General features: G+C 56.3%; 2 protein-coding genes across 2 annotated transcripts; both read left to right on the plus strand.

Annotated features, from left to right (window-relative positions):
• Window positions 1-200: 200 nt before the first annotated feature.
• Window positions 201-7,292, plus strand: LOC136002118 (SUN domain-containing protein 3-like; the record flags this gene model as incomplete). Its single annotated transcript, XM_065656952.1, has 9 exons — window positions 201-230; window positions 458-542; window positions 680-795; window positions 1,415-1,582; window positions 1,942-2,028; window positions 2,616-2,758; window positions 2,845-2,941; window positions 2,989-3,137; window positions 7,250-7,292. Coding segments are annotated over 9 exons (918 nt in total), but the record flags the coding sequence as incomplete, so codon positions are not given.
• A 754-nt stretch (window positions 7,293-8,046) lies between these two features.
• LOC136002119 (SUN domain-containing protein 3-like) lies at window positions 8,047-15,140 on the plus strand (the record flags this gene model as incomplete). The annotated part of the gene is made up of 8 exons (XM_065656953.1): window positions 8,047-8,076; window positions 8,304-8,388; window positions 8,526-8,641; window positions 9,261-9,428; window positions 9,788-9,874; window positions 10,462-10,604; window positions 10,691-10,984; window positions 15,098-15,140. Coding segments are annotated over 8 exons (966 nt in total), but the record flags the coding sequence as incomplete, so codon positions are not given.
• Between the last annotated feature and the right edge of the window lie 568 nt (window positions 15,141-15,708).

The following is a 15,708-nucleotide window of genomic DNA, read 5'->3' on the forward strand; positions in this document are numbered from 1 at the left end:
CAAGCCCAGGGGCCCCCTCTCTGCACAAGGCTTGGAGCCTGCCTGCAGAGACTGGGCAGCTGCTGGACAAGAGCTGCTTTCCCTGTGTCTCCAGGAAGTCACAGGCTTGGCTGGAGCAGATGCGGCAACTCAAGGAGACACAGGCTCAGGTGTCTGCTGCCAAGAGGAACATCCTGCAGGCAGTGAGATTGGTCCTGGAAGAGCATGGTGTCCAAGAGGAGAAGAGAGAGGTAAAGGTGCCAGGGGTAGATCTGGGACCCTGCTACCTTTTTGGGCTCCCTCCTGCTGCTTCCTCTTGGCACTCTCCAAGTCGGCAGCTTTTCCCACAGGTCTTGCCTTGGGGTTTCTGATGCAGAGGCACTCTTTGGCTCGGTGCTAGGCCTCAGTGTTCATGCAGAGCAGCCGGTGAGAGTCTTTGTGTTCACTGCCATAACTCCATTCCCCACATTTTTCCCAGGAAATTTTGGACTTGACCCAGAGGGCAATGGAAAAGGTGCTGGAAAACTACCACCAGATGCCTGACTGGGCAATGGGATCCATAGGTACGCAGACAGGAAATCTCGCTGCCCTTAGTTTGGGTGTGGCACCCCCCAAAGTCTGCCCAGCTCTGCTTTCAAGCCTGACAAATAGAGCTGAATGCGCTGCTTCAGCTCCTAACCTCTGGCCATCTTCACGTCAGGTGGCACCATCGACAAGCAGAGGACATCCAAGACTTATGTTGGACAAGGCGACAAGACCTGGTGGCTTTCTCCATTTGACTTTTTTTCTGCAAACGGTCCAGAGACAATCTTGCAGGTATCACAGAGAAAGCCTGACTTGTGGCTCAGCTCCTGGCAGACCAAGGGCACAGCCCTTCCCCTCAGTCCGGCCGTGTCACTCAGCCCTGCGGTCTGCAAGGCATTCCCGACCCCCTGATCCCTGGCAGCACTGCCCTCCCATCAGGAGGGGGACAGAGCGAAACCCAGCTTCTGTGACCTTCCTAGCACCCTTGGCTGCAGTTGGCCAAGGAACGTGGTCCTTGGCAGCCCCACTGCCTCACCTCATCTCTCTCTGAAGGCCCCTTTCCAGAGGGGGTGGCAGTGGTGGGGGGTGCTGAGCCATGGTAGCAGGCAGAGACGATCCATGGGCCCTGCACTGCAGCCTAGTTTTCAAAGGGAGATGTGGTGAGGTCCACTAGGAGACCTGCCCTGTCTCTGCAAATTCTGAGAAAGCAGAGACAGCTTGCAAAAGGCGGTAGAGCTCAGAGGTTTTCTAGAATCACCTCCATATTGCCCTATTATCCATAGGCTTGTATTAATTTAGGAGGAGGACTGAAGCCCACATGCAAGGCAAGGTCTCTGCTTCTGGCCTAACAGGAAGCTCTCTTGTCTCTTTGGTTGCCTTGCCACTGATGCTCATGGCTTTCTGCTTTCAGCACCGTATTGCCCCTGGAAAATGCTGGGCTTTCCGAGGATCTCGGGGACACGTGGTCATCCGGCTGCCTGTAGACATCTGGCCAACGGCTTTCACTGTCTGGCACATCTCCGAGGCAGTCTCTCCTCATGGGGAAGTCAGCGAAGCCCCGAAAGAGTTTGCTGTCTTTGTAAGTCGTTGCCTTGCGCTTCTCAGGTGTGCCTGGCCCCAGGGAAAAGCTGTTCCAGAGCTGTGCTTCCCATGGCGCCTTCCTCAGACATCTCCCTGGGGCTGGCTGCTGCAGAGCACGGCATCCCCTGGGCACTGCTGGGGGCACGTGGGGTTCTGTGCCTCTGGGGCTTGTCTGCTTCGTGGCCAAGCATCCTGGAGCACGTGCTCAAAGCAGCCTGACCCAGAGGCACCCAAAGCTGTGTAGACTACCGCTAGAGCCCAGGGAGGTGGGGAAGGGTTCCTGGCTTTGGCCTCGGCGTGCCCTTCTCCTGACGCCCGCTCGGGCCTGACCTGCTGCCTTTGTCTCTTGTCTTTGAGGGAGTGGATGAGGCAGGGGCAGAAACTCCCCTGGGGACGTTCACCTACGACGTGAACAAGGAGATCGCTCAGACGTTCCATGTGCAGGTACCGCCGGAGCTGTGGCAGGATGCCCAGGGAGAAGGCAGCACTGTCTGCAAGTCGCTGGGGGAAAGAGGGCAGAGGATCAGCCCAGCCAGGCTCTGCTCTCCCACGCTCCTTGTTGTCTGCGGGGAAGAGAGCAAGGGGAAGAAAATGGTGCTTTGCTGTGCTGGCCGAGGCAGCTGCCCCACCTTTGCCAGGGCTTTCCTTTTCCTTGGGCCATTGCAGAGAAAGCAGCAGTGGGAGCAGGGCCGGGAAGGGAACCAGTCCCCGTCAGGGGGATGGCAGGAGGGAGGACGGCAGACGTGTTCCCCCCTCAGCAGGACTGTCCCCAGCTGCCACGGCAGGCTGGGCAGCCAAGCGCCTCCGGGTTCCACAGCTGCCCTCAGCAGCCTCTGAGGCCAGGCCTTGGCTTTCCAGGCACAGAGGGCTCCTGCGGGGTGCTGGCAAAGAGGAGCCTGGTTGCCCTAGCTCCTCCTTGGTCAGTGCTGCCATTTGGTCCTCAGCAGGGGGAGAGTGCGCAGAGGGGGCTCTGGCGATGTGATGTGGCTCTTGCCACCTGTGTAATGCTAGCTCCCCCCGTTTCTTTCCAGAAGGAGCTTCCCAGGACCTTTCGGTACATCAGATTCCAGGTGGAGAGCAACTGGGGAAACCCAGAGTACACCTGTGTGTACCGAGTACAGGTGCACGGGAAGAGGGCAGGACATGATGGCGACCGGCAAGCGCTACAGGTCCTGTAGGAAGATTAATAAAGAAGTTGTTTGGCAGCTTGTGTATCTTCATTGCTGGGATAGCTCTCTGGGAACGGGTCTTCACGGGCAGCCACAGCGGAGGACCTGGTGAGGTCCTCCTGGTCTTCTTGGGGCTGGATGAAGATCTCCTGGTCCAGCTGCTGGAGGCCATGCTCCACAACCGCTTGGTGACATTAGTGCATCAGTTTATTGACGGCGCTGTGCAACTCTGCAGCAGGGAGCCCCAGGTGTGCTGGGCCTGGAGGACGGCCGTGCTGCCGGGGAGCGGGAGCGCAGCCCCATGGCTGCCCTGGCCCCGCTGCCTCCCAAGGATGGTCTCCCCTGCCTGGTCCGGCCCCCTCCAGCAGCCCTGAAGGAGACAACGTGGGCGTCCAGCCCAGCACCTCAGCAGCTGCCCTCCGTGGGGGTCCCGGCAGCCCTCCCTCTGCCCCCTTCCTATCCCTGGGGAGCAGGAAGAGCCCCAGGAGGAGTTCGAGGAGGCCGCGCCACGTCCATCTTTCGCCAGTCAGCGCAGGGAATGGTCTCCTGGGGGCCACGGCGACCCCCGAAGAGGAGGGCCGGCAGGGCAGCCCCCAGGCCTCTTCTCCAGCCACCAAGAGACCACCCCGCCGGCAGCACTAGAACGGCCGTGGCTCTGCCCAAACCAGATCTGGGGCAGCAGCTGGGGCTTGTGGCGGACACCAAGGGCTTCTGGCCTGCTAGGCCTGGTTGTCAGGCAGTAAAAGACAATAAAGGCCGGAAACGTGCAGAGGAAGTCTTGGTGTTACTAATAGTGCAGGTGGCGTTGCTGTCCCCACGTGTGCTGCTTCCTCCCCCTTCTCCTGGGGCTGTGCCCACCGTTTCCTCTCGTTCCCCTTGCAGAGCACCACAGGGCTTTTTCCTCTGCTCTTGCACAGCATCCTTGCCGTGCTTGGACCATCATGGGGCTGGACCTGTGTTCTGCGAGTGCACCTCTCCCCAGAGCAAGCGCCGTGGGTCTTCATAATTTTACAGAAGTGGCTTAGCAGTATTATGAGTTCCCATTCACAGCTGGAAGGCTTAAGATTCCTTAGAGAGAACCAGGAGCCCTCAAAAGCTCCAATAAGGTGAAAGGCCAGAGGCCTTTGTTGCTCCTTAGCTCATTGTTGGTATGTAAATCACAATTCGCCTTATCCTGAGTATCCCACCTCCTGCTACTAGCCTACAATATTTGAGGTTTCAGTCTGACAATGTCCCATCTCCTGAGGCTGGAGCTACTGGTTTGGCACAAGGTTTGAGATGTAATTCTTTTCAGTCTCTGACAGTTACCAAGGGGCATAATGGAACATTTCTAAAGTAACTTCAAGTTCATCTGTACATAAGGACAGCCTAAAAACCAGTGACTGAGTGGGATTTGTTAAGTCCTAGATCCACCCAGCTGTTATGTTGTCTGGGATTAGGGCAGCAAGGAGGACATTCATGAGTGCTGTGGGGCAAAGAGCAATGTGGCCTGAGCAAGTGTTGTTTCTTGAACACCAATGTCATGTCCCGTAGTAGTTCTCCATAACGACTGGGGAAACTGTCCCAAAAGGGCTCCTTCAGTTATCCCTAAAATCTCATTTACACTAAATCCAAGGCACTGAAAGTGCTCAGCAGGGCAGGGAGCCCAGGTGGGTGGAGAACTGGTCACACACGCAGGGCGTCCCCCACAGCCCTGGGCTGCCCACACTGGGCACCACAAAACTGCCCACACAGCCACAGAGCCAGCAGCAGGGACAAGGAACATGCGAGGCCTGCCTGCCTGCCAGAATGCTGGGGGGAAAGAACAAGGGCGTATGTGGTTGCAGGTGTTGTCAGCACCAGAGATCTTGTAAGCAACCACAGTAGTGGGGCTGGGAGGCAGGCGGAGAAGGGGAGAGGAGTTGGGGAAAGGATTTTGGTGCAGGCAGAGCTTGCAAACAGTCCTCCCAAGTACAGAGGGCCTGCTGTGCTCCACAGAGGCCTTCCTGATCCCTTGCACCACAGCTCTTTATTTGCTTTCCTCAGGCTCACAAACTCTTCCACCGTTGCCGGCATCCCTAAGCCTGGGGGAACAGTAATGAGTGACTATGCTAAGCACTAGGAACGGGTGAGAGGGTTTAAGCTGGGGGAAGGGGAAAGCAAAAAGCGGGAACTGGTGTTCTTGGTAGCCCTTCCCTCCCACCGTGGCACATGTTGCATCCTGTGCTCCATAAGAGTGCTCTTCAAGCTGTGGTCAGGCACCGCTGCTGGGCTGCCTGCCACCAGAAACCATCAACTCAAATCTAACCCAGCATCACTACACAAAAAACATGGACACGCTGCTGCCCAAGCTAAAAATCACAGCAAAAAGTACAGTGTGTTGGAAGGGAAGAATAAAAGTGATGAGTGACTATTCAGAGATTAACTTACTGTTCACTTGATTGGAAATGCAAAGCGGTGTGATGGCAGAGGACTAGCTGGCCCATAGAATTCCCTTCAGAAGGCTAGCTACTGAGTGGATTTAGCCCCACCACACAGCAATCGTAGCGTGGTCACATAGGGAACCCGCATCACTCTTCAGAGCCCTCTGGTGCCTTTCGGAACATCAGATTCCAGGTGGAGAGCAACTGGGGAAACCCAGAGTACACCTGTGTGTACCGAGTACAGGTGCATGGAAGAGGGCGAGACATGACGACCACACGCAGGCACCACAGCTCCTTTAGGGAGAGTAATAAAGAAGTTGTGTGGCAGCTCTGCTTGTGCACTGGAACAGGCGGCTCAGGGAAGCAGTTGAGTCACTGTCCCTGGAGGTGTTTAAAAGATGTGTAGATGGACATGGCTTAGTGCCAGAGTAAGGTCAGTGGTTGGTTCTGATGAGGGTCTCTTGCAGCCAAAGTGATACTCTGAATCTGTGATTTCAATAAATGCAACCCCAGAATATTTGCTGAAGTTCCCAACATCATAGTGGTTTTGGTGGGGGTGGCATCTCCAGGCAGCCAACGCTTTCCTCGAGCCACGGGCTGAGGCTTGGAATATCTGAACACATCGGTTAACCCATATCTGGTTTTGTAGGGCTTGTAATGACCACAGCCAGATCCCACCAGGCAATAAAATGGGGCCCCAGCTGAAGACCCCCTTTGAGTGGTCTTCTCAGAGCAGGAGGTCTGTCAACGGAGCCCTCCCTTAGGTTGGGACACTGTTTAAGCAGCCTTCCTGGCACTAAGTGCCCTCGCCTCCTCTTTGGTGACTTTTCTTCTGGATTTATTCTTACGTGAGTCCCATCCCAAACCAGGCAAGCGATTATTTTCTGCTGGGTACCCTTGAGTGAAAGAGGCCTCTTGTTCTGTTTTTTTGGGAGCGAATGCATGCTGTGGATCCTCATTATTCTTATGTGGTCGTACGATAATTATATCCTCAACTGGTATGCGAACCTGTTTTAGAATGTTGTCAGAGAGATAAATGATTTGGAGAAAACCTCTTTCTAGTTGGTTTATTGGCTAAAGAGTTCTGGCTAGAATGAAGTCTGTTTGCCTGCCTGAATGGACTTTTCGTTTGCCTCCGGGACACACCTGCACACCAAGTTTGGGGGGAGTGCTTAAATCAGTTCTGCCTCTGGACTGACCCCGGTGGCTCCGCAGTTCACTGTCATCAGCACCTGGCAATGCCTGAGTGCAAAAAGGGCAATTCCCTGATCTAGCTGAGTGGTCAAACTCTGCGAATTCTCACCAAACGACCTTCCTGCCTGGAGCACAGGTCAGGGCATCGCCTGGCACAGGAGGAGATGCGTCAGGGCACAGCAGCTTGCCCAGGCAGACAAGTAGGTGCTAGTCCCGGTGCTCCGGGTGCTTCTGGGGCCCTTGTCTCGGGGAGCTGCAGGTGTGGGTGAACCCACAGGGTCTGTCCCTCCAAAAGGGCACAGCAGCCCCCGCCAGGGCAGCCCCTCTGAGGTCTTAATGGACGTCACCAGTCGGCTGTGGTGAGGTCATAATCGCTGCCCTCTGTAAAATCCCACGTTGCAGACGTGGGCAGCAGCACAAAGCTGGTGCTTTGAGCAGCTGGTGGACGGCTCGAGAAGTGGCGTTTGCATCTCGAGACGAGACCAGGATTTTCGCTCCACGTGGCCAGTGTGCTGGGCCTGCAGAGGTGCCAGACATGTTTGCCACGAGGGTGCTGGGGCTCTTTGCCCTGTGCATTTTCATCGCGTTTTGTGAGTATCCCCGACCAAAACCGGCCCACTCAGTGTGCAGGAGAGGGACCAGCTGCTGAGGAAAATAACCCTCTCTTCTCAATGTGACCCACAGCTGCTGGTTTTTACTACTTTGACTTGCCGGTCTGGGGACTTGGAACGTTGCGTGTAAGTGTCTCTTGCTGTGTAAAGCCAACACTTGCCAAGGCCATAGCTCTGCCCTCCTGCCTGGCCTGGGAAGATGGGACACCTAGTACGAAATGCCCATCACCGCTGAGGGAGAGGGTGGGATGTGTTGGGGTCACTGCTGTCTGTCCTTCAATCTCCTTAGCGCCTGCATGGGGTTCAACTCGGAGAGGGATCTTCCCGAGTGAGCTCTGCAGGCTGCCAGGCTGAGGCATGGAGCACTTTGGCAGAAGGTGCCTTTGCTGCCTGCATGGCTCTCGGAGTGCTTTGGCGGTCAGGTGGAGACCCGAAAGATGCTCTGCTGGACGTGGCTGTTACAGACCCCAGGCTTCGGGTCAGGGTCTCCCAAAGAGAATCCAAGCAGCCGGAATTTCTGCCAGCTCTGCCTGGTAGAGTCTCCTTTGGGAAGCCCGGGCAGTGTTCCTCATGCTTGCTGCAATGGAGTGTCTCTCCAAAGGGTCCATTTTGTCAGCCAACGAGCTTCTTCAGAGGTCCACCATCCCTGTTCTTTATCTTGCAGGACAAGTCAGAGCTTTCTGAAGAGGAGCTGGAGTCTCTGAGGTAAGAGCACTGTCTTGCCAGGGCACGAACTCTGTGGAGCCATCTCAGCTGGCTTGGTGCTGCCCACACTCACTCGCCTGGCATCCAGGACTCCTGAGCTTCCCGCTCTGCCAGCTGTGGTGCTGGAAGGGAGCCATTTGTGAAGCAGAGGAAGGAAAGGGGCTGGGAGACGGGGCTGAGCCAAGCCCAGGGGGCCCCTCTCTGCACAAGGCTTGGAGCCTGCCTGCAGAGACTGGGCAGCTGCTGGACAAGAGCTGCTTTCCCTGTGTCTCCAGGAAGTCACAGGCTTGGCTGGAGCAGATGCGGCAACTCAAGGAGACACAGGCTCAGGTGTCTGCTGCCAAGAGGAACATCCTGCAGGCAGTGAGATTGGTCCTGGAAGAGCATGGTGTCCAAGAGGAGAAGAGAGAGGTAAAGGTGCCAGGGGTAGATCTGGGACCCTGCTACCTTTTTGGGCTCCCTCCTGCTGCTTCCTCTTGGCACTCTCCAAGTCGGCAGCTTTTCCCACAGGTCTTGCCTTGGGGTTTCTGATGCAGAGGCACTCTTTGGCTCGGTGCTAGGCCTCAGTGTTCATGCAGAGCAGCCGGTGAGAGTCTTTGTGTTCACTGCCATAACTCCATTCCCCACATTTTTCCCAGGAAATTTTGGACTTGACCCAGAGGGCAATGGAAAAGGTGCTGGAAAACTACCACCAGATGCCTGATTGGGCAATGGGATCCATAGGTACACAGACAGGAAATCTCGCTGCCCTTGGTTTGGGTGTGGCACCCCCCAAAGTCTGCCCAGCTCTGCTTTCAAGCCTGACAAATAGAGCTGAATGCGCTGCTTCAGCTCCTAACCTCTGGCCATCTTCACGTCAGGTGGCACCATCGACAAGCAGAGGACATCCAAGACTTATGTTGGACAAGGCGACAAGACCTGGTGGCTTTCTCCATTTGACTTTTTTTCTGCAAACGGTCCAGGGACAATCTTGCAGGTATCACAGAGAAAGCCTGACTTGTGGTTCAGCTCCTGGCGGACCAAGGGCACAGCCCTTCCCCTCAGTCCGGCCGTGTCACTCAGCCCTGCGGTCTGCAAGGCATTCCCGACCCCCTGATCCCTGGCAGCACTGCCCTCCCATCAGGAGGGGGACAGAGCGAAACCCAGCTTCTGTGACCTTCCTAGCACCCTTGGCTGCAGTTGGCCAAGGAACGTGGTCCTTGGCAGCCCCACTGCCTCACCTCATCTCTCTCTGAAGGCCCCTTTCCAGAGGGGGTGGCAGTGGTGGGGGGTGCTGAGCCATGGTAGCAGGCAGAGACGATCCATGGGCCCTGCACTGCAGCCTAGTTTTCAAAGGGAGATGTGGTGAGGTCCACTAGGAGACCTGCCCTGTCTCTGCAAATTCTGAGAAAGCAGAGACAGCTTGCAAAAGGTGGTAGAGCTCAGAGGTTTTCTAGAATCACCTCCATATTGCCCTGTTATCCATAGGCTTGTATTAATTTAGGAGGAGGACTGAAGCCCACATGCAAGGCAAGGTCTCTGCTTCTGGCCTAACAGGAAGCTCTCTTGTCTCTTTGGTTGCCTCGCCACTGATGCTCATGGCTTTCTGCTTTCAGCACCATATTGCCCCTGGAAAATGCTGGGCTTTCCGAGGATCTCGGGGACACGTGGTCATCCGGCTGCCTGTAGACATCTGGCCAACGGCTTTCACTGTCTGGCACATCTCCGAGGCAGTCTCTCCTCATGGGGAAGTCAGCGAAGCCCCGAAAGAGTTTGCTGTCTTTGTAAGTCGTTGCCTTGCGCTTCTCAGGTGTGCCTGGCCCCAGGGAAAAGCTGTTCCAGAGCTGTGCTTCCCATGGCGCCTTCCTCAGACATCTCCCTGGGGCTGGCTGCTGCAGAGCACGGCATCCCCTGGGCACTGCTGGGGGCACGTGGGGTTCTGTGCCTCTGGGGCTTGTCTGCTTCGTGGCCAAGCATCCTGGAGCACGCGCTCAAAGCAGCCTGACCCAGAGGCACCCGAAGCTGTGTAGACTACCGCTAGAGCCCAGGGAGGTGGGGAAGGGTTCCTGGCTTTGGCCTCGGCGTGCCCTTCTCCTGACGCCCGCTCGGGCCTGACCTGCTGCCTTTGCCTCTTGTCTTTGAGGGAGTGGATGAGGCAGGGGCAGAAACTCCCCTGGGGACGTTCACCTACGACGTGAACAAGGAGATCGCTCAGACGTTCCATGTGCAGGTACCGCCGGAGCTGTGGCAGGATGCCCAGGGAGAAGGCAGCACTGTCTGCAAGTCGCTGGGGGAAAGAGGGCAGAGGATCAGCCCAGCCAGGCTCTGCTCTGCCACGCTCCCTGTTGTCTGCGGGGAAGGGGGCAAGAGGAAGAAAATGGTGCTTTGCTGTGCTGGCCGAGGCAGCTGCCCCACCTTTGCCAGGGCTTTCCTTTTCCTTGGGCCATTGCAGAGAAAGCAGCAGTGGGAGCAGGGCCGGGAAGGGAACCAGTCCCCGTCAGGGGGATGGCGGGAGGGAGGACGGCAGACGTGTTCCCCCCTCAGCAGGACTGTCCCCACCTGCCACGGCAGGCCGGGCAGCCAAGCGCCTCCGGGTTCCACAGCTGCCCTCAGCAGCCTCTGAGGCCAGGCCTTGGCTTTCCAGGCACAGAGGGCTCCTGCGGGGCGCTGGCAAAGAGGAGCCTGGTTGCCCTTGCTCCTCCTTGGTCAGTGCTGCCATTTGGTCCTCAGCAGGGGGAGAGTGCGCAGAGGGGGCTCTGGCGATGTGATGTGGCTCTTGCCACCTGTGTAATGCTAGCTCCCCCCGTTTCTTTCCAGAAGGAGCTTCCCAGGACCTTTCGGTACATCAGATTCCAGGTGGAGAGCAACTGGGGAAACCCAGAGTACACCTGTGTGTACCGAGTACAGGTGCACGGGAAGAGGGCGGGACATGATGGCGACCGGCAAGCGCTACAGGTCCTGTAGGAAGATTAATAAAGAAGTTGTTTGGCAGCTTGTGTATCTTCATTGCTGGGATAGCTCTCTGGGAACGGGTCTTCACGGGCAGCCACAGCGGAGGACCTGGTGAGGTCCTCCTGGTCTTCTTGGGGCTGGATGAAGATCTCCTGGTCCAGCTGCTGGGGGCCACGCTCCACAACCGCTTGGTGACATTAGTGCATCAGTTTATTGACGGCGCTGTGCAACTCTGCAGCAGGGAGCCCCGCCGTGTGCTGGGCCTGGAGGACAGCCGTGCTGCCGGGGAGCGGGAGCGCAGCCCCGTGGCTGCCCTGGCCCCGCTGCCTCCCAAGGATGGTCTCCCCTGCCTGGTCCGGCCCCCTCCAGCAGCCCTGAAGGAGACAACGTGGGCGACCGGCCCGGCACCTCAGCAGCTGCCCTCCGTGGGGGTCCCGGCAGCCCTCCCTCTGCCCCCTTCCTATCCCTGGGGAGCAGGAAGAGCCCCAGGAGGAGTTCGAGGAGGCCGCGCCACGTCCATCTTTTGCCAGTCAGCGCAGGGAATGGTCTCCTGGGGGCCACGGCGACCCCCGAAGAGGAGGGCCGGCAGGGCAGCCCCCAGGCCTCTTCTCCAGCCACCAAGAGACCACCCCGCCGGCAGCACTAGAACGGCCCAGGCTCTGCCCAAACCAGATCTGGGCCAGCAGCTGGGGCTTGTGGCGGACACCAAGGGCTCCTGGCCTGCTAGGCCTGGTTGTCAGGCAGTAAAAGACAATAAAGGCCGGAAACGTGCAGAGGAAGTCTTGGTGTTACTAATAGTGCAGGTGGCGTTGCTGTCCCCACGTGTGCTGCTTCCTCCCCCTTCTCCTGGGGCTGTGCCCACCGTTTCCTCTCGTTCCCCTTGCAGAGCACCACAGGGCTTTTTCCTCTGCTCTTGCACAGCATCCTTGCCGTGCTTGGACCATCATGGGGCTGGACCTGTGTTCTGCGAGTGCACCTCTCCCCAGAGCAAGCGCCGTGGGTCTTCATAATTTTACAGAAGTGGCTTAGCAGTATTATGAGTTCCCATTCACAGCTGGAAGGCTTAAGATTCCTTAGAGAGAACCAGGAGCCCTCAAAAGCTCCAATAAGGTGAAAGGCCAGAGGCCTTTGTTGCTCCTTAGCTCATTGTTGGTATGTAAATCACAATTCGCCTTATCCTGAGTATCCCACCTCCTGCTACTAGCCTACAATATTTGAGGTTTCAGTCTGACAATGTCCCATCTCCTGAGGCTGGAGCTACTGGTTTGGCACAAGGTTTGAGATGTAATTCTTTTCAGTCTCTGACAGTTACCAAGGGGCATAATGGAACATTTCTTAAGTAACTTCAAGTTCATCTGTACATAAGGACAGCCTAAAAACCAGTGACTGAGTGGGATTTGTTAAGTCCTAGATCCACCCAGCTGTTATGTTGTCTGGGATTAGGGCAGCAAGGAGGACATTCATGAGTGCTGTGGGGCAAAGAGCAATGTGGCCTGAGCAAGTGTTGTTTCTTGAACACCAATGTCATGTCCCGTAGTAGTTCTCCATAACGACTGGGGAAACTGTCCCAAAGGGGCTCCTTCAGTTATCCCTAAAATCTCATTTACACTAAATCCAAGGCACTGAAAGTGCTCAGCAGGGCAGGGAGCCCAGGTGGGTGGAGAACTGGTCACACACGCAGGGCGTCCCCCACAGCCCTGGGCTGCCCACACTGGGCACCACAAAACTGCCCACACAGCCACAGAGCCAGCAGCAGGGACAAGGAACATGCGAGGCCTGCCTGCCTGCCAGAATGCTGGGGGGAAAGAACAAGGGCGTATGTGGTTGCAGGTGTTGTCAGCACCAGAGATCTTGTAAGCAACCACAGTAGTGGGGCTGGGAGGCAGGCGGAGAAGGGGAGAGGAGCTGGGGAAAGGATTTTGGTGCAGGCAGAGCTTGCAAACAGTCCTCCCAAGTACAGAGGGCCTGCTGTGCTCCACAGAGGCCTTCCTGATCCCTTGCACCACAGCTCTTTATTTGCTTTCCTCAGGCTCACAAACTCTTCCACCGTTGCCAGCATCCCGAAGCCTGCGGGAACAGTAATGAGTGACTATGCCAAGCACTAGGAACGGGTGAGAGGGTTTAAGCTGGGGGAAGGGGAAAGCAAAAAGCGGGGACTGGTGTTCTTGGTAGCCCTTCCCTCCCACCGTGGCACATGTTGCATCCTGTGCTCCATAAGAGTGCTCTTCAAGCTGTGGTCAGGCACCGCTGCTGGGCTGCCTGCCACCAGAAACCATCAACTCAAATCTAACCCAGCATCACTACACAAAAAAACATGGACACGCTGCTGCCCAAGCTAAAAATCACAGCAAAAAGTACAGTGTGTTGGAAGGGAAGAATAAAAGTGATGAGTGACTATTCAGAGATTAACTTACTGTTCACTTGATTGGAAATGCAAAGCGGTGTGATGGCAGAGGACTAGCTGGCCCATAGAATTCCCTTCAGAAGGCTAGCTACTGAGTGGATTTAGCCCCACCACACAGCAATCATAGCGTGGTCACATAGGGAACCCGCATCACTCTTCAGAGCCCTCTGGTGCCTTTCGGAACATCAGATTCCAGGTGGAGAGCAACTGGGGAAACCCAGAGTACACCTATGTGTACCGAGTACAGGTGCATGGAAGAGGGCGAGACATGACGACCACACGCAGGCACCACAGCTCCTTTAGGGAGAGTAATAAAGAAGTTGTGTGGCAGCTCTGCTTGTGCACTGGAACAGGCGGCTCAGGGAAGCAGTTGAGTCACTGTCCCTGGAGGTGTTTAAAAGATGTGTAGATGGACGTGGCTTAGTGCCAGAGTAAGGTCAGTGGTTGGTTCTGATGAGGGTCTCTTGCAGCCAAAGTGATACTCTGAATCTGTGATTTCAATAAATGCAACCCCAGAATATTTGCTGAAGTTCCCAACATCATAGTGGTTTTGGTGGGGGTGGCATCTCCAGGCAGCCAACGCTTTCCTCGAGCCACGGGCTGAGGCTTGGAATATCTGAACACATCGGTTAACCCATATCTGGTTTTGTAGGGCTTGTAATGACCACAGCCAGATCCCACCAGGCAATAAAATGGGGCCCCAGCTGAAGACCCCCTTTGAGTGGTCTTCTCAGAGCAGGAGGTCTGTCAACGGAGCCCTCCCTTAGGTTGGGACACTGTTTAAGCAGCCTTCCTGGCACTAAGTGCCCTCGCCTCCTCTTTGGTGACTTTTCTTCTGGATTTATTCTTACGTGAGTCCCATCCCAAACCAGGCAAGCGATTATTTTCTGCTGGGTACCCTTGAGTGAAAGAGGCCTCTTGTTCTGTTTTTTTGGGAGCGAATGCATGCTGTGGATCCTCATTATTCTTATGTGGTCGTACGATAATTATATCCTCAACTGGTATGCGAACCTGTTTTAGAATGTTGTCAGAGAGATAAATGATTTGGAGAAAACCTCTTTCTAGTTGGTTTATTGGCTAAAGAGTTCTGGCTAGAATGAAGTCTGTTTGCCTGCCTGAATGGACTTTTCGTTTGCCTCCGGGACACACCTGCACACCAAGTTTGGGGGGAGTGCTTAAACCAGTTCTGCCTCTGGACTGACCCCGGTGGCTCCGCAGTTCACTGTCATCAGCACCTGGCAATGCCTGAGTGCAAAAAGGGCAATTCCCTGATCTAGCTGAGGGGTCAAACTCTGCGAATTCTCACCAAACGACCTTCCTGCCTGGAGCACAGGTCAGGGCATCGCCTGGCACAGGAGGAGATGCGTCAGGGCACAGCAGCTTGCCCGGGCAGACAAGTAGGTGCTGGTCCCGGTGCTCCGGGTGCTTCTGGGGCCCTTGTCTCGGGGAGCTGCAGGTGTGGGTGAACCCACAGGGTCTGTCCCTCCAAAAGGGCACAGCAGCCCCCGCCAGGGCAGCCCCTCTGAGGTCTTAATGGACGTCACCAGTCGGCTGTGGTGAGGTCATAATCGCTGCCCTCTGTAAAATCCCACGTTGCAGACGTGGGCAGCAGCACAAAGCTGGTGCTTTGAGCAGCTGGTGGACGGCTCGAGAAGTGGCGTTTGCATCTCGAGACGAGACCAGGATTTTCGCTCCACGTGGCCAGTGTGCTGGGCCTGCAGAGGTGCCAGACATGTTTGCCACGAGGGTGCTGGGGCTCTTTGCCCTGTGCATTTTCATCGCGTTTTGTGAGTATCCCCGACCAAAACCGGCCCACTCAGTGTGCGGGAGAGGGACCAGCTGCTGAGGAAAATAACTCTCTCTTCTCAATGTGACCCACAGCTGCTGGTTTTTACTACTTTGACTTGCCGGTCTGGGGACTTGGAACGTTGCGTGTAAGTGTCTCTTGCTGTGTAAAGCCAACACTTGCCAAGGCCATAGCTCTGCCCTCCTGCCTGGCCTGGGAAGATGGGACACCTAGTACGAAATGCCCATCACCGCTGAGGGAGAGGGTGGGATGTGTTGGGGTCACTGCTGTCTGTCCTTCAATCTCCTTAGCGCCTGCATGGGGTTCAACTCGGAGAGGGATCTTCCCGAGTGAGCTCTGCAGGCTGCCAGGCTGAGGCATGGAGCACTTTGGCAGAAGGTGCCTTTGCTGCCTGCATGGCTCTCGGAGTGCTTTGGCGGTCAGCTGGAGACCCGAAAGATGCTCTGCTGGACGTGGCTGTTACAGACCCCAGGCTTCGGGTCAGGGTCTCCCAAAGAGAATCCAAGCAGCCGGAATTTCTGCCAGCTCTGCCTGGTAGAGTCTCCTTTGGGAAGCCCGGGCAGTGTTCCTCATGCTTGCTGCAATGGAGTGTCTCTCCAAAGGGTCCATTTTGTCAGCCAACGAGCTTCTTCAGAGGTCCACCATCCCTGTTCTTTATCTTGCAGGACAAGTCAGAGCTTTCTGAAGAGGAGCTGGAGTCTCTGAGGTAAGAGCACTGTCTTGCCAGGGCACGAACTCTGTGGAGCCATCTCAGCTGGCTTGGTGCTGCCCACACTCACTCGCCTGGCATCCAGGACTCCTGAGCTTCCCGCTCTGCCAGCTGTGGTGCTGGAAGGGAGCCATTTGTGAAGCAGAGGAAGGAAAGGGGCTGGGAGACGGGGCTGAGCCAAGCCCAGGGGCC

Source organism: Caloenas nicobarica, chromosome Z (assembly GCF_036013445.1).
Source record: "Caloenas nicobarica isolate bCalNic1 chromosome Z, bCalNic1.hap1, whole genome shotgun sequence".
NCBI classification, from domain to species: Eukaryota; Metazoa; Chordata; class Aves; order Columbiformes; family Columbidae; genus Caloenas; species Caloenas nicobarica.